This window comes from Cinclus cinclus, chromosome 12 (genome assembly GCF_963662255.1).
Source record: "Cinclus cinclus chromosome 12, bCinCin1.1, whole genome shotgun sequence".
Lineage (NCBI taxonomy): Eukaryota > Metazoa > Chordata > Aves > Passeriformes > Cinclidae > Cinclus > Cinclus cinclus.
The window spans coordinates 12273324-12299354 of record NC_085057.1 but is presented as its reverse complement, the minus strand read 5'-3'; the positions used below and the strand labels follow the sequence as shown (position 1 = coordinate 12299354).

Below are 26031 nucleotides of genomic sequence, written 5' to 3'. Positions count from 1 at the left end.
CCACACAGCTCAACAAGAATGTCCCCCATGTAACTCAGTGTGTTTTGTCAGTGGGTTATTTGCTACTTAATCCACTCACAGAGGTAATGAAGGCAAAGGTGCCTCCTCTTCCAACTCATCAAGTTCTTTTATGTCTGGTTTAATAAGAGCTCTTCTCACTAAGAAAAAAACATTAGAAGAAAATTAGGCTATTCAGTGCTACTGATGACATTACAAACAAATTGGTGCAATGTTAAATTGTTTATTTTTTAATCTACATTTTTTTAAAAGATTAGTCATTCACTAAAATATTAACAAAACTGGGCTCAATTTCAGATTCTAGTTACTACAGATATAAAGAAATTAATAAATTATTCCAAGGGAACGCACTTTCAAAATTCCAGTTCATGACTCTTCTTAAAAGGTCTTAAAATTTGAGTTGTATGAGTGATATCTGAAAACAGTAATTAATTATCTTTTCAGATTTTTATTATGAGCTTCCTCATTCAACAAAAGCACCATGAGAAAACTCATTAATGTGTTTGTGAATAAACAGCTTTAAAAAGCTGCTGTTCCTGAAGAGGGAAAAAGAATGACTAATACATTAGAAGTTTCTCCTTTCTTTAACAGTAAACAGCAATACATTCTCGCTTCAAATTAACTACATAGGTTAAAGACACAATGAAATAACATCATCAGCAATCAGCCTTTTTGACATGAGCTCTGCAGCTGTCTTTGTCTTTGCCTGAACTATACTTTCAGCTGTTTAGCTTTTTACTGGTACAAATAAAATGAGCAAGTTTTGCCTTAAACATTATGGCCAACACACATTTGATGAGGCAGGAAAAGTTAAATCAGTAGTTAATTACAAAGATACCACCTGGCTGAAAGAACAAACCACAAATATTATTTTCAGCAGAATATGGAGCTTGTAATATATACTAACATTAATGTAAGTGCTGAGTAATTTGTCGTACTTACACACACATCTTTGCATGCTCGTTTCATAATCTCTCACTACCTCCTTTAAAAGTTCTTCAGTGAGCAGCTCTCTCTCTCTGCCCTCCATAAGTGACTGTGGCACCATGGCGAGCATGGACCTCAGCCACTGCTGCTGGATGGGAGTCATCGGGTTACTCTGCACACATTTCTTCAAAAAGAGGTAGTCTGCCTGAAAGGATAAGACTTTCAGAGGTCTAATAACTACCTATGTATGTATTTTTGGGTTAGGCTTGGCAAAAGTATCTTTTTAATCATAATTTCCTAATTTCTTAATTTCCTTAAGGGCAGGGTATTTAATCTAATCTTTTCAGTATTCACTGACTAATACCCCAAAAGCTTCTCTGTGGTTGGTAACACAGTCTCTCTGTCTTAATGTTTAAATATAAAATGTTGTACTTGTCAGTGTAGCATTTTCCTTGGTTCTCTGCTGAGGTTTATGGCTAACAATAAAATAGTTCAGGATAAAGGTTATTGTTCTTTGGGCAAACATTTATCTGGCAAAAAGTGTGGACAAACATCCTTCATAAGGGGACTGGGTCTTGACCAAAAAAATAGGTGTTTCTGGTTTTGATTGACAGTTATCTAATCAAATCTCTACAGTCTACAGAATGAGTTTACCTAACAACAAAGAGGCAAAATTGGTGTTACCTTAGGCTACTTAATATAAATATTTCAATACTAATTTGTGTTTCAACTGGCTCGAAGAGATGAAGTCTTAATTTAAAAGCTATACAAAAATTTGAAGTTTAGTGCATGTTCTTCAAACTAAGGGAATGATGTCAAAGGCTACTTTTTGTACAGGGTAAGGTAGAATCTATGACCTCAACTGAAAAACTCCGGAAGCCTCTTAGATATTTTCCTAAGTAATGATCTTTAACTAAGGTTAAATTAATTATTGATAGACGCACTTTCTAAAACAGAAAAATACTTTCCCTCTACAGGACCACAAAACAAGATTCCTATTTTGGTCCTATTCCATTTTCCCCCACCAAGACTACTTTTTCTTGTTTAATAACAATAATTCTGCATAACATACTCAACTTCTCTGAATAGGGGCCATTCACTCTCTACTCCAAAAAAAGCAAATGTAAGAATTTAACTCACTCTTAGTTGGCTTTCTTTGTCATGCATCTGGATAAAAAGAAAATGGAAAATTGTTATATATGAAGAACATGCAAACAAAAATACTGGAAATATACAATTCAGCAAATACTATTCCTAAACAAAGACTTTATTCTGTATGTATACAGCCATACATTTCAATTGGATTACCTGAGTATATAAATACATTTATGAATAACTGAGGAGCAAAACAAGTATCTTGAAGAAAATTCTAAGAAGGAAAATAAATGTCTGAGTAACAAGGAACTAAATAGGCAAGACTTAATAAAGAAATACTTCCTCACAGTGGAATGCAGTTCTGTGGTAGGAGGTGCAGCATCTCTCTCATCTGTTTCTTCCATGGTTATGTAACAGACTTCAAGAGCTCGATCAATTCTAAAGTAAACCACAGCATCAGAAGTGCAGAAAAACTATAAATAATATAGTAAAAATAATGCTAACATTTTAATTGATGCAACCTATTTTTTCATCATTACCAATTCCTTAATCTCAGTATAATTATATTAAACAAACACCATTATTTGTTAAATGTCTAATATATAGTGTCTCTTTCACTTGAATTTCAACATGTCTTGCATTACATGAAACTTACAGTAACTGATTAATGATCTCTTGCTGCTCCTTCCCTCTGTGATATGCCAATAGCTTCTTCTGTGATGGTGACGTTTCAGATATGACAGCTGAGGGTAAAGCAGTGGGACGAAACAAAGTTCTCAAAGTGCGTTTACTGGAAGTTGCTTCCTCTGAGTGCTCCATCTAAAACCGTAACAAAACCAAAATTCTAGAATACAATCCTGTCCAGAAAGGAGTTTAACACATGCATCTATTAAGCTGAATGTACATAATCTCCACTGTTTAGGTACAACAGTTCAGCTTTCAAAAAAAGAGAACAGTTTATATGATAAAGCAACAAAGTTCAAGGGAGAGCATGTACATAGAGAGCCTGCCGTAAGGAAAAAAAATAAAGGAAGAAAGGAAAAAAAACCAACAAACTTGTGTTCTGCGACTGAGCTAAGGCTCTACTAAAAGGCTACTCTTCTACGGCTGCTCAATCGCCTGAGTAGGGCTATTCCGAAGACCGATGGTCGGGTTCCCCTGGAAACACGATGCACAAACTCACTACTGCATTTCAACAGCTTCCCACAGGGGAGCGGAAAGCCAAAGCTACCTCCTAAATCGGTGCTATGTCTTAAAAACCAAACCGGGCGGTGGTGGATGCACCTAAGGACGCAAAGCTCAACTACGGAAGGACGGCCGAGACAATATTGCCTTTTCCCGGTGCCCCCTCAGCCCCGGATCCCCCTCAGCCCCGCCGCTCCCACCTCTCCCGGCGCGGCGGGCCCGGCTCGGAACAACTGCGCGGTTGCCCCGGAGCAGAGGGCGGAGCTCGCCCTGGCCCACATCAGTACCTCAAGAGAAAAAAAAAATATAGAAAGAAAGAAAAAAAAAAAAAAGAAAAAAAAAAGATAAAAAGAAAGCCCTACCTTGACCGTCCTGGTCCGCCACAGGGTTGGTACAACCCGAGTGAGTCAGAAAGTCCCTCTGCTGCAGCCTCTGCCTGCACAAGCAGATCACAGCAAGAATGCCTGCGAAATTATAAATACAATTCCCTCAAGCATCAGGTGGCTGTTGCTGAGCTTCTGCTTTTTGCACAACTATAATTTGAATATTTTAAGGAACTCCACAGATTGGCTACACACTTGCCCACATTTGACAAAAGAGATTTAAAACGCTGATTTTGTGTCTGTGTGGGCAGAGCCCCACACGCAGAGGCTGCGGGAGCAGCGGGAGGGAATCTTACGCGTTTTCCAAAGTCATGGGAACCTTCCTAGGGTGGTTCTTACTGCCCGGGCGTATTCAGTGTGAGGTCTCAACCCCGACATGAAATGTTTGCTCATGAATAGAACAAAAATCCTTGAAGTTAAAGGATTTATCCATCGGCAATTAGCATCGGGGCGTTATGAGGGAGACCCGCGCACGCCTCGCACACCCGTTGGCCAGGCAGCCGCGCTCAGGAGAGGGGGTTTCGCTGCTGAGAGAACAGAACCCGCTGGCTCTCCGGTCGGTCTGACTCACGCCGTGCCGGCGGGTTAACGGCGGGGCGAGGGGCGCAAGCACCGCAGTGAGCACTGCCCGCACCGAGCACTGCCCGGAGCTGGGCCCGCAGCTCCGGGAGGTGTCGCTGCCTCACAAGCAGCGGCGCGTGCCCGCCTCCTTCCCGCCTCCCGCCCTTTGTTCCGCCCCCGCCCGGCGGTTCCGGCCGCGCCCCGCGGAAGCCGCAGCGCCGCCGGGTCCATGTGGCGTCGGCTCCGCTCCGCCCTCCGGAGCCTCCGCGGCTCCCCCGCCGCTCACCCACGCGGCGGTGGCGGCCCCCCGCCCGCCGCCATGGAGCGCGCCGTGGTGCGCTGCGTGCCTTCCGAGCCCAAGCTGAGTCTGCGGTTCGTGCTGCCCGACGGCAGCGCTCGGCACATGCAGCGCGACCAGGCAGAGCCGCTGGGGCGGGCGCTGGCGCGCATCGCCACCAACGCCTCTAAGGGCCACGGCAAGGCGAGCAAGAAGAGCAAGAAGGCGCGGGCGGAGGGCGACGCGGAGGGCGAGACGGCGGTACCGGCCGTGCGGCTGTTCTCCCGCGACGGGGCGGAGGTGGCGGAGGAGGTGCCGAACGCGGCTGCCTGGCAGGACGGCGCCGTGCTGCACATCGGGGACGCGCGGTACCGCGTGGAGCGCAACCCGCCCGCGCTCACCGAGCTCCGCCTGCCGCGCTCGCTCCTCGCCGGCTTCCCCGTGTGCCCCAAGGTGAGCGCCGAGTTCGCCGCGCCGCAGCACTGTCTGTTCCGCTGGTTCCGCGAGCAGCGCCCCGAGGGCGGCGGGGTGACGAATGGGGAGGTCTGGGTGGAGACGGCGGCGGCCGGGCGCGTGTTCACGCCGTCGAACGCGCTGGTGGGGCTGCGGCTGAAGCTGCGCTGCACGCCCGGGGACGGGGAGCAGCGCTACGGCCCGGCCCGCGAGGTGGAAAGCAGCGGCCCCGTGGAGGCCGGGCCCGGCGCCTGCACCTTCGACTCCCGGCACCTCTACACCAAGAAGGTTTGCGGCCACGGCTCCGTCCGCGCCGTCTCCTACAACATCCTGGCCGACACCTACGCGCAGACGGAGTTCTCCCGCACCGTGCTCTACCCCTACTGCGCTCCCTACGCCCTGGAGATCGACTACCGCCAGAACCTGCTCAAGAAGGAGCTGGCGGGCTACAGCGCCGACCTCATCTGCTTGCAAGAGGTGGATAAATCTGTCTTCCTGGACAGCTTGGTCCCGGCGTTAGATGCTTTTGGACTGGAGGGGCTGTTCAGGATTAAGGAGAAGCAGCACGAAGGCCTGGCCACTTTCTATCGCAGGGACAAGTTCAGTCTCCTCAGCCAGCACGATATCGCTTTCAGTGAAGCCCTGCTCTCAGAGCCGCTGCACAAGGAACTGTGTGAGCAGCTGGCCAAGTACCCCCTGGTGCAGGAGAAGGTGCTGCAGAGGTCATCTGTGCTGCAGGTACCACTTTGGATATGCCTTCTCCTTTTTCCCCTCTTTTTTCCCCCTTTCTCCTCCTTCCACTGTCTCCAGGTGCAGCCGGGCCAGCGTTGTTGAGCCTCAAGGAGCAGAAGGGAGGTGAGGGATTAAGAGTTTGGAACATGGAACTACGTTCTGTGTTAGCTGGGATAATGGATAGAGCTGAAAATCAACTTAGGAACAAGAACAAAACATTGAGATCTTACTGAACTGCATATATAGAATTACCGAAATTTGGTTAAAAAAAATAAAAGCAGTATTATTTTGCTTTAAAATGAAGACATCTGTTGAAATTCTGGGCCAGGTAGTGATTCCTGGCTGGTGGTATTGGCAGCTAGTTTTTCACTACTTATTTTTATATGTCAGAAGTATTTTATAAAACTTATATCTTATAAATAAAGTTAATTGAGTATGCTTTATAATGCCTCTAGCAAGTGACAGGAGGGAGACAAATAAGGTTGGACAGGTGTGTGAGCTTCCTGATGCCAGAGGGTCCTGATGCCCATGGAGTTGTTGTGCAAGTACAAGTGTGTAAGATAGAAGGCTGTGTCAAGAATTGCAGAAACACTGGTAAAAGTTTCCTGCTCATGGACTAAGTAGGACTAACGGGATTTCCTTGATAACTGAAACAGTCTCCAAATTTTTGTTCAATTTAACAATTATGGAATGCTACATTTGCTTGTTAAAAGCAGAGATGCAACTTCAGCTCTTGCAGAGCATGAATACAAAATAGAAGTATTTCAGAATGGTACAGCCTTAACTATATCTTGTGGAAAATATGGCCAAACCAGACACAGTCTAAAGAATGTTTGTTAAATGATGCAGTGGTAATATTTTGGCTGATAACCAGACCTTCTAAGGAAGATTAATAAAAAGTACAGCTCCTAAATTAAGTTTATTGGTTAAGCATCAGATTCTTTGAACTGGATTGCCGCAAAGGCATAAGCTGAATAGTGCATTTTAAAATATATAACCTCTCTAAGACTTAACAAAGGCTGCTTTTTCTCTTAAAGGTTTCGGTTCTTCAGTCTACAGCTGATCCTTCGAGGAAACTTTGTGTAGCAAATACCCACCTATACTGGCACCCCAAAGGTAATTTTGGCACATTCCTGCACGTAGGATAAGTGGGTTTGGAAAGGTTTTTCTTCTTCCTTGGGAGAACAGATTTCCAACTGTTCTTTTGCAGCTATAGTATTTTCTTGTGGAACTGAGGGTTTCCTGGCTTACTTCTTATCCAGATGAAATCAAGCCAGACTCCTAGGTCCATTTATGTATTTATTTTTCTAGTGTGCCTGGGAGTCAGTAGAATCCAGCTGAAAGCAAGGCAAGTCACATTACACCCAATTCACCCAAAAAGCAGACCATAAAATAGAGCTTTGTGTGTGCTTATGGTTTCCCCAGCCTGTTAAACATGGAGCTCTCCCAGGGTACTGCCAGGAGAGCAACCAGATGGGGCTCTAGAAACTGTTAGGAGAGATTCTTCTCTCCTCAGTTAGTTTTCTTTTGCTTCTGTGCCTTTTTGGGAATATTATTAGGATGGTTGCCATGAAATGGAAAACTGCTGTGTATGGGTGTTAAAGCTTCAGAATTCTTGCATGGGCGAGTTTAAATTGAAATTGTCTGTCATTCAAAAACTTTCATAGTCGCAACTTTAAAGGTTTCTTAATTCATGAAAACTACTCTAAAATTCAGGATTGCTGTTTCAGAGCTATATTTGTTTAAAGGAGTAGCCCTGTTTTGCATTATTTGAAATAGTACTTTATGTCTGTAGGTGGGAACATCCGTCTGATCCAAATTGCTGTAGCCATGTCTCACATCAAGCACATAGCCTGTGACTTGTATCCCAATATCCCAGTCATATTCTGTGGAGATTTTAATAGCACACCCTCATCAGGAACTTACAGTTTCATCAGCAGTGGTGGCATTGCTGAAGATCATGAAGACTGGGTCTCAAATGGGGAGGAAGAAAGGTGCAGTATGTCTCTAAGCCATCCTTTCAAACTGCTAAGTGCTTGTGGAGAACCTGCTTATACAAACTATGTCGGTGGGTTTCATGGATGTCTGGACTACATTTTCATTGACAGAAATGCTCTAGAGGTTGAACAAGTTATTCCATTGCCAAGTCATGAAGAAATAACAACCCATCAGGCTTTGCCAAGTGTTTCACATCCTTCTGATCATATAGCACTAATATGTGACTTGAAGTGGAAATAGAGTAGTTCTGGCATGGTGCTTTTGGAGGTTTTCAAACAAGAAATTTAATTTAATGTACTGTTGGGGAACTGAGGTTACGCCCTGACTTGTGTGCTACTAAAAGGAAAGCCAGCATGATTAATGAAGAGTTCATGTGTTTAATGGCTCTACTGAATATTGTCACAAACACAGAATATTTGCATGACACTTCCCCATTTTTTATATGCTAATGGAAAAAATATATTGAAGACAGGGTTTTGAAAATTGGATTATCATATACATTTTTAGTGGTGTTTTTAAAGGATTAAGAATTATTTTGTTTAAAAAAATGGGAATTTAAACTGATTTGTAATTTAACCCTGCCTAATTCAGAAATAAACACAGAACCCAAACCAAAATGGATTTAGATGACTCCACTTTAATTAATGTAATGATAACTTAAGTTCATAAATTGTCTTGTTCACTTACCATTACTATGGCACAACTTCTAGTAAGTTGCATGAACAATGTACTTGTACCTACCAACTTCTGAAAAGATGTTCTTAATTATCAGTGAATACTTCTGTCAATAATCAACCATGTTAAATTCAAGGCTATATTTGATTGGGAAGCAATCTGTCTGCCCACATAACATGGGTAATGAGGATAATGTTAACACCTTGTGAAATTGTACTACGTGAAGAAACAGCATCTACATTGTGAACATATGTTCCTTCTGGTTTGAGTCATGAGCAATAAGATACTGGAGTTTAGGACAGCCAGCTTTGGAGGGGAGGGATATTTATCAAGATCATCTATTTCAGGGGGGGGAGAGATAGAGAACAGTGCAGTGCATTAGTTACCTGTGCCTAAATCTTTTCAAAGACACACAAGTGACTTGTGAGCCTATATCACAACGGTTGTATTTTGTTCCTCTCATGCATACAAAGCCTGAATTTTTAAGTGTTTTTACGTGCATTTTTTCTTTCTAGAAATAGCCTAGTTTTCCCTGTTTTGTAGGATGCAGGGAAGTGTATTTTATCCATACCCTCACTGAATGTGTTGGAGTGAGTTGAAGCATTTAACAAGCTTCTTTCCCTGCATCATTAGTCCATAAGAAACAAAAAGCATGTGGAAACCATTCACTAGATCTTCCTCTTTCACCTAATAAAATTCCCTTTATCAATTGTCTATCACCGTTGTCAGTTTGGGGTTTTTTTTCCAGTTACTGGTGTCTTTCATGGCAGAACAAGTCTGCCTAAGTTGATAAAAGCTGTGTACTCTCTACTTGCACACCTGTTCATCTCCCCTGCAGTCTGGTGCTCTGTAGCTGTACCTGGGATTCACTCAACTATTTTAAACTCTACTCAAACTAGGAAGTCACTTTCAGGTGGGATATTTATGAGGGTTGCTGTTGCTGTCTCTTGCCATGGTACTTGCTATACTGTGAAGGGTGATGGTATGCATAAACTTTTAAATATGTGCTCTTTTCTATTATTTCCAATACAACTGCTACTGTGTTTTGCTGCTGTAATGTCTGGGCGTCTAACATGATGCTGGTAGATTTTTGCAGTAGCAAAGCCCCCAAGGCAAGATTTACCTTCAAAGATCATACAAGGCCCATAAATGTCCAAACATGTCTCAGCTTGATGTGAGAAGACAAATCTCCTACTGTCCAGTATTTCATTACAATTAAAGGGATATGGACAAATTCCACTCCTCTGAGTCTGTAGAAGTCTGTGTTGTTAAAGAGCTCATGTAAATGTCCTTTGAAAGCAGCTTCGTTTCAGCAACACAGGCAGTTAACCTTCCCTCTTATCCCAAACTCTCCTACCTGATCTGCTCCACCACCTGTGAATTGTCTCCTTGTTCCTGTTGGTGCCACACCAGACTAAAACAGGGATAAGATCCTGTTAAAAATATAGGGTTCAATTTAGTTCTCTTGCTTGTATTATCATTTTACGGGCTCTCTATGTCCTGAACTTAGTCACCTTAAAGCCATTTGTGCCCAAAAAACAGATAGAGGCTTGGAGGGGGGGTAGAAAGAGGTGATGAAAGCTTGAAGCGAGACCTTAACCTGCTCCAGCAGATCCACCTCAAAACATAACACAAGACCTCAGTGAAATGGGGTTCATTTTTTCAACAGCTTTGCTAGGCTATATGTAAAACCTGATTGCTGGTTTTGTTAAGTCAGCGCTTCAGCTAAGCCATAGAGTAGCTAAGCACCTTTGGATACAAAAGGGAAGCAAAATGGAATGTGGCAATAAAAGATGTTAGATTACTGCGCTAATGATGAACTCTCCCTGAAAATTTGATCCTAAATAATTTGGGTGGATCATTGATCCACTTTTTTAATAAGTCTAATTAAAAAATAACATGTAAGTCAGTCTTGCATGAGTCAATGTCTGTAATCTCCCAGACCACAAAATTAATAACAGAAGTATCACTGATTCAGAACTTCAAGATACAGGTGTGAGGAGTGCAAACAGAATGAAAGCTGTAAACCCCCTAGTAAAGGAAGAAATACATACCTGAAGAGGTAACATTTGCAAGCATATGGCATCCTAAAGGGCAGAAAAACTAATTGGATGATCTGTTCAAGAAGAAATTTCACTATCAACACCAGGGAAAACACTGAAAATTACTGCATTACAGCTGAGTCAAAAATATAGAGGACTATAAATTGCCAGCTCTGAAAAAATTGAGGGGAAAAAAGAAACCAAACTCCACTGAGTAATGCAGGCTTGTGGGCTGGCAAGAGAAATGTCTCAGTCACTTAGAACAGTAAGACTGCAATTGTGAAGTTTGGAAGTGAAACTGTATTATGTATATAGGCTAACTGAGCTCCCCTTTTAACTCAAAGAACATTATTTTCCTCATTTTTAAATACCGATCCATTACAACTGGGTTACTTGGTCTTTTCCAAACCCAAAACATTGAAATGCTGTAGTTTGTCCTTGGAAACAGAAGATGGAGCTGCTCAGAGAACAGACTTGCCAGCTGCTCTGCCTCCCTTCCAAGAAACAGCAGCTCCCTCTTGTTTGCTATGCTGGCGTTTGGGCTGCTGCCTCTGTCTCCCTGCAGACCCGGGAGATGGAGTGCACAGGGAAGGTGGAATCTGCGCGAAGATAGTGGTGAGGACAAACACGGTAAAGTGTCCTGGAACAGGACTTTACACATGGCAGATAATCCTCTACTAGGTTCAGGAGAAATTCAGCCCCCTGTGCTGATGCTGGGGAATCTCCAGACTCGGTATCCTCCATTTAATTAGGAAACTGCAGCAGCAGAGGCTGACTGCCAATTACAGCAATGTTTCAGGAACCTGTCACACGTCTGGAATGAGAATGCAGCACTGTGGTCTAGATTAGGAAAGGCATGGTTTAAAAAAACCTGAGTTTTTTTGGGTAAAAGAACCCTTAGGTGTACCTTTGGCCCAGCACCCCCATGCCCCCAAGCTGTATTTACATCTGTGTTAGGTAACAGATAGTGCTTCCTACAGCACATATGTTGATTTTAACTCCCATTTTGGCTCTCCCTACACCTATGGACCTTGCCCAGCAATTAATTCTTCATCTCTAAATCATATCCAGAACCTACATTTGTACAAGTCCCATTCAACTTTGTCTCCATTTTATTTCATAAACCTAAACTCACCTGTACTTGTTCATCATCCAGCAATTGGAAAGCTCCAAGTCCTTCACAACAAAAAATGGGGTAGGATTTTCTTTGCATCTTTGTAAATGTGTATGGGATTTCTCTGTTACTCTACTTTCCTAGACCACCTGTTAAAGAAAATTTGTCTTTTTTTGAATTTCCCATCTCTGTTTCATTAAAGTTAAGAGAGACAGTGCTGCCTCCTGCCTGGTTGCTGTCTCAGGGGGGAGAAGTTTCTTCTGTCACAGTGGCTCCTACTGTGGACAAAATCATCACTCATAAGAACATTACAGAATGAAGGGCACTCAAAACATTGAACTTCTGAAGGCAGCAGACTTGGCTCATTTTTAGGCTCTGGGTATTGTAAAATGTTTACCTGTGTGTTTGATACATACAAAATCTACCGAGTTCTGCCAGATCCTTCAGACTGGTGTGGTAACTTGGAACTCCTATTATTCTTTCCCCTGACCATATCTGCTCCAGACAAAGGGATCTCTTCTCCTGTGACAGTACTTGAATTCTCGCACATCTCTTGTACCATTGCTATTTTTGAAAGGTATAATTCAAGCATTAAGTGAAGTACCTCTGTATGATGATAAAGCAAGCAAGAATGCCAAATATGATTGAGAGAAGGATGAAGAAAAGGGAGGAGAAAAATGATATAAAAAAACCAAGGGAAAAATACCCAGTGTGTTAAGGCATCAGAGCTTTCAACATGTCAAATTAATTGTGTAGTTGCCTTGTTTCTCATATTCTTGGCATAGAGAGAAAATTGTTTCAAGTCTTCTGACTCCTACCCAGTAAGAGGAAAGGCCTTAAACATTTCAGTTTTGGCAGCTCAGCTTTATTCATAAATCCAAAGGCAGCATATGGAATGTAATTTCTTAACTCCCCATTCTTGACAAGGGTGGGAAAGACCCTTGGTGATGTGCAAAGCTGCATCATATTGCACTCAAACTGCCTTTGTCCAGACCTTTATAGAAGGATTTCTTAGACTAACAAGGGACTAATAACTGGGCTCTGAATTATCATTACTGGCAAAACCCAAACTAATGTTTGACACAACCTGGGCTATTCTTGTAAGCAATGGAAAAAAATGATGAAAATCATGCATGTACTTTATATTCGAGAAATAAATTGTGTCACCATGGTCAAATAAAAGAAAACCCACTCACTCTTCAGTGTTTTGCTCTCTATAGTTAAGCTGGCCATCTGACACATGAAATAAAGCCTGTACACAAACATCACTTGGCTAACTCCCCATTGCAGTAGAATTTACCCATTTGCTTGAATATAGAAGTTAATGTATACAAAGAGAAATTTCAGCCACTGGAACTCAGGATTTCCTGTCACTGCAGTGAATGAGGAACACATTTTTAGCCGTCTCATGCATGTTCAAGATTTTGAACTTTGGGGACAGCAGGTCAGTTCAGGTATTTGACTTCTGACAGGGAAATGACAAACCATGTTAGCATCTAAACTCTTAACAGACTTGAGAAAATTGCATGTTCATGGGCATTTCATCTTCCTCTGAAGAACAGGGCTGTAGGGTACATTGTTATTGATAGACAACATTGACTTTGTCTTACTGCATCTCAGTGCAAGCTGTAGCCTTAACTCTCATGCAGAGTCCATCACTCTTGAATGAGGCTCAAGATCTTCATTACTTTCTGACTTTGAGAAATTATTCATTTTATAGCAGAATTACACCTACTGATGCAAAAACACAAACATGGTGACTCTGAAATACGAGCTTCATATACACATGCTTCAACTGAAAAGCATAGAGGCTTAAGAGAGCTCACCTAAACCTGAACACTTACTCAAATAATTAAATCTCTACCAAGCAGAATGTTTCCTTCATGGTAATAAACCTAATTTAAGTTTGTACTGTTTCATTTAAAGACTGCCTCTAACTATGTAACAAGCATGGTTTATTTTATAACCTACTGGCACTACAAAAACCAACTTGTATTAGGGACAAGCTGTCTCTTCTGAACAAGGCATACCTTTTAAGGTTTAATTTAAGGAACTGCACTGCTAGAAATGTGCACATAAACAGCTACTGATCAAATGCATGGGGATACCAGCTTTGATTAATAAGTAATCAGCAATTCATTAAAGGTGCAGGCAAAACCATTCTCACCTTACACTGTCTTCTGGGTTTCTGTTACACATTGAAGACATTTAAGGACTGTATTCAAAAACTCTGGAATGTTCCTTGCTTAGCTCACAGTAACAGCACCTCCTAAGAACTTAAACCTCACTTACAGCAGAAGCTGCCCAGGAAGGTGTTCTGAAGCAAAACTAGCTTGAATTGACCAGACCTTGTCACTTGGATTTCTTGTCGCAAGGGTAACCAGACCTAGGTGGAAAATAAGAAGCACTTAGCCTGAAACTGCAACAGAATCATGCTTTGGATTCCTAAAGATATCCAATCAATAGGACTGCACGTTTTAATTGAAGGGTTGAGCAGTATTTGCTTATGTACAGCAGACAGGCAAGAGAAAAATAGATTCTAAACTACTCATGAGTAGCAGCCTCAAAACACATACTAATTTATGCCTTTTGAACTACAAAGGTGTAAGGGGGCAGAAATAAAAACAGACAGTAGCAGTTGCATAGAGATGATTTTTGGGAGCCATTATCAGCATTATAGTATTTGCTACATCCCTGTAAAAGCACTCAGGTTACCTTCCCAGCTAGCCACCAACAGAACGTGTGACCCTCCTGCTGGGACCCCATGTAGGTTTTGACATGTAGATGAAACTATTAAACAGACATGCATGCTTTTCAGGCAGTTCAAATTTGTTTTATTACAATTTTTAAACTGTTAGTATTTTCATATCTGGACATCTTGAAAGAATTTTAGATTTACAACTTCAAAAGACATTACAGAATTATGTAAGCCCCGATGACAGCTACTCTACTGCACTGCATACAACTTGGTTGCCTCCCTTCCATGTCCCACTCTACACAGCCCCAAACAAGTGAACATCTGACACTGATGTTCATATTCAAGCTGCAGGAAAGCTCAGTATATGGTGAAAGAATAAGTGATAATCTGCATTCAACTATTTCAGGAATCAAGAAGAGCATACACAGAACTATACATTTTATCATTTTATTAGGAATAATTCCAAGTGGGTTATGAAGAAACTAATCCATTGAGTTTGATGAATTTTCCAAAATTTCCTTATGAAGATATGTTCACCAACAAACAGTAAAACTTCAGCAGAACTATTATACACTGGGCAAAAATAGTCAGGCTGATACCAAAAAGCAACATGCAACATAAAAAAAAAAGATACAATATAAAGGAAGACAATCTGCTGAATATTAAAAACAACCTCAACATGAGCTCTTCGCAACCAGCACAGAACTATTCTACCCATCAAATCCAATTCACACAAAGGCAAGTTGGGCTGACAGAACCCAAAGATTAATAAAATGTTCCTCAGTGCAGTAGATTTGTATAGTGTTTTAGAGCATTTCCTTGGCTTGGAACAAGCAGTATTAGGAAACCTTTTTGGCAAGGGAGAGAAATAAATATATATGGAATGCTACATTTTTTAAATCAGCAGACTGTCTGAGGAATGAAACAGGGCATCAGTAAACTAAGAGTAGCAGGGAGAAAAAAAATTAAAACATTAATTTATTTGGGCTCAAAGAGTACTCAAAACAGATCTTAAAGATGTCACAATAACTATATTCAGGCATTTAGGCTAACAAGGGGAATAAAATCAGAAGATACACTTTTTTCCAACTTAAGGAGATTTTTACCCAAGCATATTGCTACCTTTGCAACATGTAGCTCGGTAAACAATAATTGGCAACGAAACAAGTTGAAACGCTGTAATATCCTGCCCAAATATCAGTTCCAGATACTGTAATAACCAAGATGCAAACTAATTTTGTTGTAACAAGCCTAGACCACTTATATCAAACATGTCCCTGGTGAAAGAGTCATCCAGTTGGAATTAGCGTTTTGAGAGTTCATTTGACAGCCAGTCAAGTCCCTCATACAGACCAGTTCCTTGTGTAGCACAGGTAGCCTGGACATACCACTGTTAATGCAGAACACAAAAATTAAATTTAAATACTGACAAAATGCAAGCTAAGTTAAAGACAGGACGTGACACTCTTCAGTGCATTATAACACTGCATGTTATAACAGTGTTCTTTAAATGCTGTTTTGTGCTGTAAATAGAGTCAAGATTGAACAACTGGCATTTTTAAAAACGTTGAGAAGTACATGTAGTGTAGAGGAGGTTCAGACATTATCCAGAAACTCAAGTGTTGGCCTAGTGAAGACTACAACATAGTTTAAGGGATCAAGAAACAAATACAGAACTTATATTTGGTTTACATGCTGAAAACTACTTCTCATCTCTGGAAGACGGCCCTTCAGGAAGTGAACATGGAATTATCTACATGAAGGGACCTCTGAAACAGCTTCTATGGTCAGGATCTTAGTGTGCCAACACAGACACTCAGATTACAAAAGGTGAGAAGGTTAATGTGAAGCAAACCTGTGTCTCTAAAGCTTGAGCAGATAGAATCTAATGCCTCAGAAACTACGTAATTTCCTCCTGGAGGTGAGAATGCAGAAGGCATTTGTTCTCCCAGAGTACTGAGAAAACAGGAAAACCCATCACATACTTGGTGAAATGCTGGATGTCTGTACTTCAATGACATACTGGAATGTTGGAATGTTTTTAGGAAAAGGTGAGAAATTAAACACCTCTAACAGCTGAATGCACTGGATTATACTTCTAAATCACTCATTTTGAACAAGGACCTGAATTATGCATTATAAAGTTTAAAGCAGGTGTGTGCATCTTTCTACAGAAAGAGGTGAAAACTACCCTTTCCCTTGGAGGAACTTTATGATATATAAGAGAGGGAGAAAAGAGTTCATCAGTCATAAAGTTTAACACTTACAGTTCTGTTACGCAGAGACTGAAGGCCTAGTTTATCTGTCATTTCACTGATTGCCATGGCATTTGGCAGATCCTGTTTGTTTGCAAACAGAAGCAGCACTGCATCTCGCAGCTCATCCTCTTGAAGCTAACAAAAAAACAGGCATGTTATTACAGGCCTCAGTTAAGTAAGTCAGTTACTTCAACAAACACTAAAAAAATCTGAATACTGATTTAATGGTTGCAAACATTTTCATTCTTGCTCCTGAAGTCACTAACAAATATTGATTGAAATTTAACTAGTATACAACAGAACTCCTGCAATTAAGGAAGCCACCTTTCAATTTAAAAAGTTTAAATTTATGGGCACTCTGCTGAAGAAATATTCTCTAGCACCAATCTGTTCTTCCAAAATTCTTTTTCTGCATTTCTGCAGAAGGCTGCATTTCTATCAAGGTCTCATGAATGAAAGGTTCTGACACATTATTAGTTCTCTACAGAGTAGAAATTACAACTCAGTGCATTATGTCACCCAGAATCACCAGCTGAATACAATATGCACTGTACAGACTCCCTAAAACTTTTAAATCCTAAATCTCTTAGGGACAAGTCAGTCTAACAATGATACTTCAGAAAATATTGATATTTACCATTTTCTGCAGCTCTTCTGCTGCTTCCTGGATTCTCTCTCTGTCATTGCTGTCTACCACAAAAATGAGGCCCTGTAGAAAGTTAAGCAGATTTTAAAAAGCCAACGTAAATATGGAGCACTATTGTAAAATTGCCAAAATACTCATATTGAATATTGTGACTGCTTACCTAAGAAAGGGGACAAATTTAACAGAAATTTCTGTCTAAACAATGCATGATGTATGTCTGAACAACTACCTAAGTCTCAACTTCAAACTAAAGTTAGGGGGGAAAAAAGGCAGCAAAATTACATAAACTAACTCTTCCCCTAGCCTTTCACTCACTGTATTGAAAATCACAAGTGCTTCACCATCTCATATTTAACTGAAAAAACCCACACCCTTAAAGTAACTCCTGAAATTGTTTAAAAAATTTTGTATCAAACAGTACTTCTAATGGCATTTCTGCTACTCGAGTGGTCTTCTTAACACAATTTAGTCTTAACCTTTCAGTCTGAAAATCTTGCTTTTATCCTTTTCTTCAAGGAGAGAAAAGTATCTTTTAGAAGTATTTAGTAACAGGACAGTAATAAGGAAATGAAATTAAGTATTACTCTATTCACAACAGTATGGTGGTGCAAGGTCCCTTTTGTCAATGCAGAACTCTGTATTTTTCTGCACCAATCATATGCATCATGCTGCACACAAATATCATGGAAACTATTCTATATTCAACACAAAAAAGCCAAAATCAAACAAACTCACTCCAGAGGTTTTCTGATACTAATAAGCAACTTACCTCAGTACTTGTGAACCAAAGGTATGGCATTTATGTCCCAAAAACTGACTGCAGTCACATCAGTGTGAAGCTGGCACTTTTCAGTCAACTGGTAACAAGATGTTTTGCCTTATTTTAGATGCTCAGCTTACTAAAACCACTGATTTAGCATAGTGAAAGCTGTGTATTTTAAGAGTTCCTCACAACAAACCAGTTGCTCTGGCACATTACCAGAACACTGGTAGATCCTAAAGGACTTGATCCTTGGGAGGCTACACTCACAGCTAGGTTTGAAGCCTTCAGAGAAACAAACTAGCTTCAACTAGAATAAAATCTGAGTACCCTCAGAAGCTGCAGGAAGTAGTGCAGAGCCTTTCTGAAAGAAAGAAAACAACTTTCCATATGTACTCTACAAAACACAATGAGGCTTTACAAAAACAGGTCTTTAACTATTGCCATTTGAGTACTCTTACCTGTGTGTTTTGGAAATAATGCCTCCAAAGAGGTCTAATTTTATCTTGACCACCAACATCCCAAACTGTGAAACAAATGTTTTTATATTCTACCGTCTCCACATTAAAACCTAAAAATGAAGGAGTTTAGTAATTAGAAATAGTAAATTCTAGTGTTAAAACATAATTCTAACCATGTTAGATAGTTCCTAAGGTACACTTCTCCCAAATACATATAAAATGGCTTATCAATACCGAACTGGTAAATCAGAAAGAAAATTGACTAAAGGGGGGAAACAACATGAATCACTTAAATCCAAGCCCAAGTGGCTGAGCAAAATCCTTCAGCCACAAACTGTGAGGCTCATGGTGTTTGGGGGAAGTGGTGCTACTGATCTGGCTCCTGTCCTCCCAAGCATCTGCTACTGGCCACGGTCAGTAGCTGCATTCTGGTCTGGATGTCTCTTTGGTCTGACACAGTTGTGTTATGGCAGTACTAGACAATTCATGTTTGTCTTGATTCTTATTCTAACTGCAAAGATAGCAAATCCCTGCACCCTTCAGAGGCCTGTCAGGTTTAGAATAACAAGACAGAAGAACTGGTGATCTTACCAATTGTGGGAATTGTGGTGACAATTTCTCCTAGTTTCAGTTTATAAAGAATGGTTGTCTTTCCAGCAGCATCCAAACCAACTAGAAGGAAGAGAAAAATTGCTTTAATTCACAAACTGAACTACAACATGTCATTTTATATGCAGAGGATCAGGGTTGTTTTACTGAGAACAGCTTTTTAAGCACTCTTACTCATTGCTGATGAACTGCTGTATGTTTTTACCCATCTCCTCTACCCAGCAGTGAGAGAGAATAAGTAATGAAAAAAACAAGCTCAGTAAGATGCTTCCATTCCCAACCTGCAGGCTCACAAGTTTCTAGTAATCTTCCTCAGTATTTGTGCAAATTAAGCTTTATCATTCACATTGAAAGTTTCTTCCGTGTAAATCAGGAAGGTTTCAAAAGTAACAATCTACAAGCAGCACACAGTTTCTAACTGGTAACACATTTGTTACTTCACTAAGCTGGGGAAGGCCTCATGTAGCAAAGCTCAGCTTCACAGGCACATGGACCAACTGAAGCTGGTACTAGATGTGAAAGACACTTCTTGTCCCTTATTCCAGCCTCTCCTCCCTTTGCTAAAGCATTTCTTTAGCACTGACAAAACCACATACATCAGGAATCTCTCATCATCCCTTCGCATATATCACAATGGCTGTAGGTCTTCTTCAGGATATCATTTCCATACAGTGAGATTCACTAGGAGGCTTCCATCAGGAGGCTCCTCCTAATGACTGTTGGTCATTATAGAAGACCTGCACTTAAATTTGCTCTTCTGCTTCTAAAACAAAACTTAAGCTTGCTGTTTTTCAATGTAAGCTATGTGGTAAAAATGGGATCCTTCAGAAATAAAATAAAATTAAGCCTAAAAGACTTTTTTTAGACATATCACCAACAGTGCAAGCGTACACTGTAGTTTTCTAAAACTGCTTGTGAAACTGCTTATTGTTAAGCATTTAAAACAAATAAATATATCCCAAAACAGAATTTTTTGAAATTAGAACCCAATACCTAGCACACAAGCACCTCCATAAACAGTAGGTACTAAACACCACAGCACAAAATGTCTATCTTTTATCAGTAACATTTTGCCCAAACAAAAATACCCCCATCAAAAGAATTAATACTTTTGCAAGAAACCAACTGCTATCCTCATTTTATAAGGATAACACACATTCTTAAGTTAACATTCTGAGTTAACCTCCTACTCTGCAACTGCAATATATTAAGTCTTAAGTGGTTTGGTGACTTGCCTATTAATAAGACAACTGTTTCCTCAGCACAGCAAAAAAAACCGGATTCAAAGTAACCTGCTCATTCAGAATGAAAACAAACTCTTGAAAAACCTCCTTTTTCTCAAGACACAAACTGCTGTTACAGCAAACTAATTAAAAAACCCCTATCTATTATTGTCCTATATTCTAATAGTGTGCAAAGGATTAAACATACCAACGCAGTTTCTTTAGTAATGTCATTGTATGTTAAAAAAAAAAAAAAATTCCTAATGTCATGACAGCATGAAAGAAAGGGGGTGGGAATCTACCATCAAAACCAAAGCTCCTTCACTCCCCAAATACTCAAAATGAAATTTAAGGGGTTTCAGTTTCAGTCTCCTTCAGAACCACACACAAACATGAACAAAAAAAGTCACAGTGCAGCAGAAGTTACACAAGAACTTTCAAGTCATGAAACTTGTAAATGCCACAATTTTCCCCATACCAGTTAAGTGTCAGGTCACCTTACAAAACCCTCTAAGCCCTCTAAACCCTCAAATACTCCACCTATGCTGAAAACCAATGTTTTTAACATCACAATTATTGAAGCCCAACACTATTTTCACACAACTCAGCCTCAAGTAAGCACTTGTAGGATGCAAAGATCTTCATAAGAACATATAATGCCTGTATATTATACAACAGGGTTTTTTCCCAGTAAATTAATAAGATAATTTAGTGAACCAATTAGATTTACAACTACTACTCAAAAGTCTTCTTATTGCTCCCAGTAAAATCACTCCAGTAAAATCACTATAATATAATATATTATGTTATATTATATTATAGCAATATAACAAGAGCTGTTAAAATTAACAGTATAAGAAAGATGTCATTGTCTACAAACTGTTTGAGTGTATTTCAGGTTTATACAAACAACACAAATAAAGACAAAGAAAAAAGCTAATCTCATTCCAAAGAATGTACACAGGGTATTGAGATCCATTTGAAGGCATGACTCAGATTTAAGAAACCAGCAACTAGTCAAGATTTTTAAACTATTTGCTGTATTACCAAAATATTGCCCCGGTTACCTGCTCTACCCCTGTGCACCTCAGTGGTGCTGGTAGAAGGCTACAATGCCTATGTAAGCACACAAAGCCCAGACTTTGTTAAATCCACTCTTACCCACAACTCTTGATTAAGCTGTTGGACTTTGCACCGAGGCAGGCTGAGTTACGGGTATGTGTTTTCCTCTTCTGACTTCACACTTGAGGCAGAAGCTTAACTGAGGGAAGGACCTTATGCAAACTCCTGTGACCCTATTTGCAAAAACTGCCTCTTTTGGCCAAACTGCAAATGTTTTAAAGTCTAAAGAAGTAAATAATGAAAATCATAGCCTCCATTCATACTTCCTACTCCAATTTGCAATTTACCACCCTTTAAAAAATTTCAGAGCACTAAATCACATTTAATCTTTTGAGCTGGTAGGAAGTGCAACGCTTGCTTTTAGTTATCCAAGAAAAAACATGTTAACATTTGAATTGCAACACTAAATGTAAACCTATGAGCTACTGCCACATCAAAAACTAAAATCAAAAGCCACATCTTAAATCCCCAAAGCGAATTTCCAATTCTGAATTTTCACTGATTCTACTGCCTGACTGACCACTGTCAAGACCAAGACCTAAGAGACCCGATGAAGGGTATAAGGTTAAGCAAAAGTACTGCAAAACACCAAGACTACAATAAAGTACAAATGGGAAGCACAGACCTGTACTTGCAACCATTCACCTCTAAACTGAATCAAACATCCTCTAGCTGGAGAAAAAAATATCTATAATACTTTCAGGATCTACTAAAAATCACTGTGGTTCTAAGCCCTTTACTCCTCTTAAGGAGTGTTTTATTCACAGCCTGTCAGTTGTGTTTCTAAATCTCAAGCTTCAAGTTTGCTTGTCCCTAGGAACATCACCCCAACCACATCACATCCTTCATTAACCAACTTCCTGCTTTGATCACTGGTGACTGAATATCAAGCTGCCTCTGTTAGCACAAAACTTCATAAAAACTATAGAAAGCCAACAGCATGCAAACCAACTGTTGGCTAAAACAACATCTGCCCAAATAAAAAATAGCTAAATGACTGTGATCCGTTACAGTGACAAAAATCCCAAAGAATCTGACATTTTCCACACAATGTATTTTATAATTACCTTTGCATTTGAAGCTCCTGAGTAGTTAATATGTCAGTTAACACTTGCACAACCACACCAAGACACAGAACACTAAATTATGATACCGAAAGGTGCATAGTAAATTGGCATCTTTTTTTGTCAAGGACAAAAAACATCAGTGAAGAGTTTCACAGACAGGGTAGCTTCACATGTAGGGTTAGGACTCTGTGTTTCTACTCTTAATGCCCCAGTTACCTAATCTGACTTTCAGACATTCAGCCCTCTCCCACAGTTCTTTCTCTTCCCTCATGTTATACCTATTTATAAAGAAAATCTGTGAATCTTCTTTTTATGCATTTCTTCCAAACAGTAGCTTAATATTTTTGAAAAATACTAACTTATACAAGTTCGTATTTTCAAAAACAAGGTTTCAGTAACAGTGTTATCATATATGGAATGTGAGAACATAAAAAATAAGGGAGTGCTGTTAGTAATGGTCCCTGATGAGAAATACTCAAATTCTGCAGAACTCAATAACATAAAGTCTGTTTTAGGAGCTAAATTAATTAGAAGTTATCTTCAAATCTGTAGAAGCAGAAGAAAGCTGTGACAAAGAAGTCAGAATTATAAATTAATTATCTGTAGACAGCAACTCACATAATATTTTTCCCCCAAGTACTTTACCCCATAAAGTTATTTCTTAATAAGTGTTCTACATATGAAAATTTAAATGTCTGGGCTCGTACAGCCCCATTTTTAAAGCATACACTGAACATTATAACCTTGAGGAAAAGTATTAATTCTATCCTAGTATTCATTCAGACACCTCTCCTCAAAGTGCTGATATATGATGTAGAATGCTGTGAAGATCATTTTTATTGTTACAGTTATACGCAAATTATGTCATATTCAGTTTAACAATCTGTTTCTAAACATCCAGTTTATGTCCTATAACAGACTCTCACCACAACATACCCCAAGTTCTACTCTCCTATACTACCTAAAAAATACAGTGCTGTCCTGCGTCCTGATCCAGCCCTGCATTTTAATACAAGGTCTTAAAATAAAATTTTTCAAGAAATACACAAAAATCTCATTCGAACCAACTGCTAGAAAGTGCACCTTCCAAAGCCATCTCTAACCTAAATTTGACCTGATTTCCCACCAATGAAGAGCCCTGCAAGCAGTTTAGATCTGTATGACATCACTTTCCTGTTTTCAGTACTTTGCAAAAAGTAACAGAACTACAAATACCACAGACCTTGTCTCATCCTACAGTCAAGCTCACTTGAAGACTTGACTTCATTCATTAAGAGTCATATGAAGAGTCTGGCTGTTAGGGAGACAACCAAATCACCTCCTTGAAACCAACACTTGTACTAAGTTGCCTTGAAGACTAAAATTACTCTGATTATTTTGAAACGGATGACAGTCTCTAATTTCAAACAGATAAAACACAACAAAAATTACTGGGTATGCAGTAACGAAGTCTGCCATCACAAAATATATGGAGAACCTGAAAGATTATAATTTTTAAAAGCTACACTACTGTGTCTGCTGTGCATCTCCAGGCAGCATTAGGGATAGGTGTGTGCCAGGAAGTTTCACAGTTAGAACCTACTCCTCTTGCTGGCTATATACAAATGAACATTTTATTTAGTTCCTTAGGACAAGCTACTACAGTCAACGGCCATGAAACAAATTTCATTCACTTAGGTAACAGAATTTGAGAAAAATTTGGAGGCTAAGAACTGTTTGTACATAAAGCTTGCAGGGGTGGGTAGGTGGGTGGAAGAAGGCAGGGAAGAACTCAAAGCGGAGGAGGAAATACCAATGCAGTATGTGCTGGCTTTGACCTTTTGAACTATAATCTGAAAGTGAGAATCTTCAAGAGCCACTGGCTTCAACTCCTACACAGTCCGTATCAAGGGAACACACATTTCCAAAATAAATGGATATTAAAAATAAATAATTATGGGGGGAGACAGTAAGACTGAGCAAGCACGGTAAGAGCTGCCTAGAGGGTTTTATCGGTTTGTACACGAGGCACAAAACTAATGCCCACAGAAGCTATACCAAACGCCCTTTCACAAGAGCAAGGATACAGACACTACAGCTCTCTACAGCTGCCGAAAATCGGCCATTATACGGCAGTTCTTACGCCCCTGGTGTTGCACACACCCGGCTTTGTCACATCCTGCTTGCGGACCCGCAGTGCCGGGGCAGAAGGGCACGGCCGGGGCGCGGGGCTCGCTCGCCCGGGGACACCGGCCCTGCCCGACCGCAATTCCATCTTTGTTCCGCGCGCGGCCCGGCGAAGGTGCGGGAACGGGGCTCGGCCTCGCCGTACCCGGCGGGACCGGGGGACGGCGGGCGAGGCAGGGAGGGGAACAGCAACGGCGGGAGAAAAGAAAGAGCAAAATCAGCCCGATCCGCACCCTCTCCCCTCCCTTCCCCTCCCCATCCCCGCCGCTCTCCCAACGCGCCCCCCCCCCAGCTTATGGGACGGGCACAGCGCGGTGTCCGCGCCCCGCAGCCCGGGACGGGGCGATTTCCCCGCCGTGACCCGCGGCCCGTCCCGCGGCCTCCCCTCCACCGTCCGGAGGTACTCGGCTGCACGGCCCCGGCCGGTCCGGGCTCCGCGGTGACCCTCACCCATAAGGATGCGCATCTGCTTCTTGCCGAAGAGGCGCGAGAAGAGCGAGGAGATGGTGAGGCCCATGGCGGCTTCGGCGGCGCTGGGCGGCGGCGAGGGAGCACTGAGGGAAGGAGGGCGGGAGGGAGCGCGGCCCGGCCGGTGTGCGCGCACGGATCCCTCCGCGCGCGAGGGGATCCCGGCGGCGGCGGCGGGTGCTCTGTGACCGGGGACCTCGCTCGGTCTCTGCCACGTCACGCTCGCCGCGGCCGCCCCGGCTCCAACGCGGACACGATCACGTCACGCTCGCCACATCCCCCGGCCGCGGCACCGCCCTCCGCCACACGGCCCCGGCGAGGCGGGGACTACGGCTCCCGGCATGCGCTGCGCCGCTCTGCGCCCCGCGCTCATTTGCTGCCACCGCGGGGCACGACGGGGGATGTAGGCGGGCGCGCCCACCCGCCCCGCGCAGCTTCCGGGTCGCGCGGGGCACGCTGGGTGCGGGCGGGCCCCGCCCTGGCCGCCAGGACAGGTGGCAGCCCCGGTAACGCTCCCCCTGCAGCCGCCGGGAGGGCGGGTGGACGGCAGCAGGTCCTGCTCCCAGCACGCAGGGAAAGACTTGTGACACCAATCTTCCAAATGCACCCCCATAGCGACAAAGACATTTAATAACCCATTCCCCCCCCCCAAAACTCTAAAAACCAACAAAAGGCAGCACTTGACGTATTACTATACTATTATTGATTGGGTGTGTGTGTGTGTGTGTGTGTGTGTGTATCCACTATTACAGTAATTAATAACCCGGTGACAGCAGGGACATGATCTCAGCCCGCCCTGACCCTCCCCACAGGCCCCCAGCTGCAGCACAGCTCGCTTTACAGGCAGGGAGCACGATGCACAGGGACATAATAGCAGAGTAAACCTGAACCAAGCTAGGGTCAACGTTCGATTAACAGAACGTATTTACTTATCCTTTACTAAAGAAAAAACATCGTTAATTACCTTTATTACAATAGTCCTGAATCAGATCCTAGCATCTGGCTACTAAGCCAGACAATTGAGGGTGTTCTCTTCATAAAATCATAAAACAGTTTGGGTGTTGGAAGGGCTGGACCATTTTATCCCATCCCC

At 41.7% G+C, this 26031-nt stretch overlaps 3 protein-coding genes across 6 annotated transcripts in view; 1 reads left to right on the top strand and 2 right to left on the bottom strand.

The window, feature by feature from the left end:
- DNAH12 (dynein axonemal heavy chain 12) overlaps positions 1-3797 on the bottom strand; it is a 58007-nt gene extending 54210 nt beyond the window's left edge. The window contains exons 1-5 of one of the 2 annotated variants that reach the window (XM_062501027.1): positions 2696-3797; positions 2388-2478; positions 2082-2112; positions 961-1146; positions 80-158 (exon numbers count right to left, since the gene is read on the bottom strand). In XM_062501027.1, coding sequence (XP_062357011.1) covers positions 80-158; positions 961-1146; positions 2082-2112; positions 2388-2478; positions 2696-2859 — 551 coding nt within the window. In that variant the 5' untranslated portion in view covers positions 2860-3797. Of the gene's footprint in view, positions 1-79; positions 159-960; positions 1151-2081; positions 2113-2387; positions 2479-2695 lie in introns of both variants that reach the window. The other variant, XM_062501026.1, reaches the window with a different exon arrangement.
- A 601-nt stretch (positions 3798-4398) lies between these two features.
- PDE12 (phosphodiesterase 12) lies at positions 4399-8240 on the top strand. The gene is made up of 3 exons (XM_062500787.1): positions 4399-5637; positions 6669-6747; positions 7427-8240. Exons 1-3 carry the CDS (start codon positions 4399-4401, stop codon positions 7867-7869), a joined length of 1761 nt encoding a protein of 586 aa, XP_062356771.1. The 3' UTR covers positions 7870-8240.
- A 6351-nt stretch (positions 8241-14591) lies between these two features.
- Positions 14592-25200, bottom strand: ARF4 (ADP ribosylation factor 4). 3 transcript variants are annotated; one of them, XM_062500899.1, is made up of 6 exons: positions 24921-25199; positions 18875-18955; positions 18284-18393; positions 17054-17125; positions 16426-16551; positions 14592-15548 (listed from the first exon to the last, which is right to left on the bottom strand). In XM_062500899.1, the coding sequence occupies exons 1-6, from the start codon at positions 24985-24987 to the stop codon at positions 15462-15464; spliced, it is 543 nt and encodes a 180-aa protein (XP_062356883.1). In that variant the 5' UTR covers positions 24988-25199; the 3' UTR covers positions 14592-15461. The 3 variants fall into 3 exon arrangements, with proteins under 3 accessions (XP_062356883.1, XP_062356882.1, XP_062356884.1); XM_062500898.1 differs by lacking the exon at positions 24921-25199 and adding an exon at positions 24447-24681; XM_062500900.1 differs by lacking the exon at positions 18284-18393 and having other exon boundaries at positions 18855-18955; positions 24921-25200.
- Positions 25201-26031: the final 831 nt, after the last annotated feature.

Excerpts from the sequence above, each read along its gene's own strand:
- PDE12 (XM_062500787.1), top strand. The coding sequence starts at position 4,399 with ATGTGGCGTCGGCTCCGCTCCGCCCTCCGGAGCCTCCGCGGCTCCCCC. Across the intron at positions 5,638-6,668 it reads AGAGGTCATCTGTGCTGCAG|GTTTCGGTTCTTCAGTCTAC; the intron begins GTACCACTTTGG and ends TTTCTCTTAAAG. Across the intron at positions 6,748-7,426 it reads CCTATACTGGCACCCCAAAG|GTGGGAACATCCGTCTGATC; the intron begins GTAATTTTGGCA and ends TTATGTCTGTAG.
- ARF4 (XM_062500898.1), bottom strand. The coding sequence starts at position 24,558 with ATGGAATTGCGGTCGGGCAGGGCCGGTGTCCCCGGGCGAGCGAGCCCC. Across the intron at positions 18,394-18,874 it reads CACCACAATTCCCACAATTG|GTTTTAATGTGGAGACGGTA; the intron begins GTAAGATCACCA and ends CTTCATTTTTAG. Across the intron at positions 17,126-18,283 it reads ATTATTTCCAAAACACACAG|GGCCTCATTTTTGTGGTAGA; the intron begins GTAAGAGTACTC and ends AACTTTCTACAG.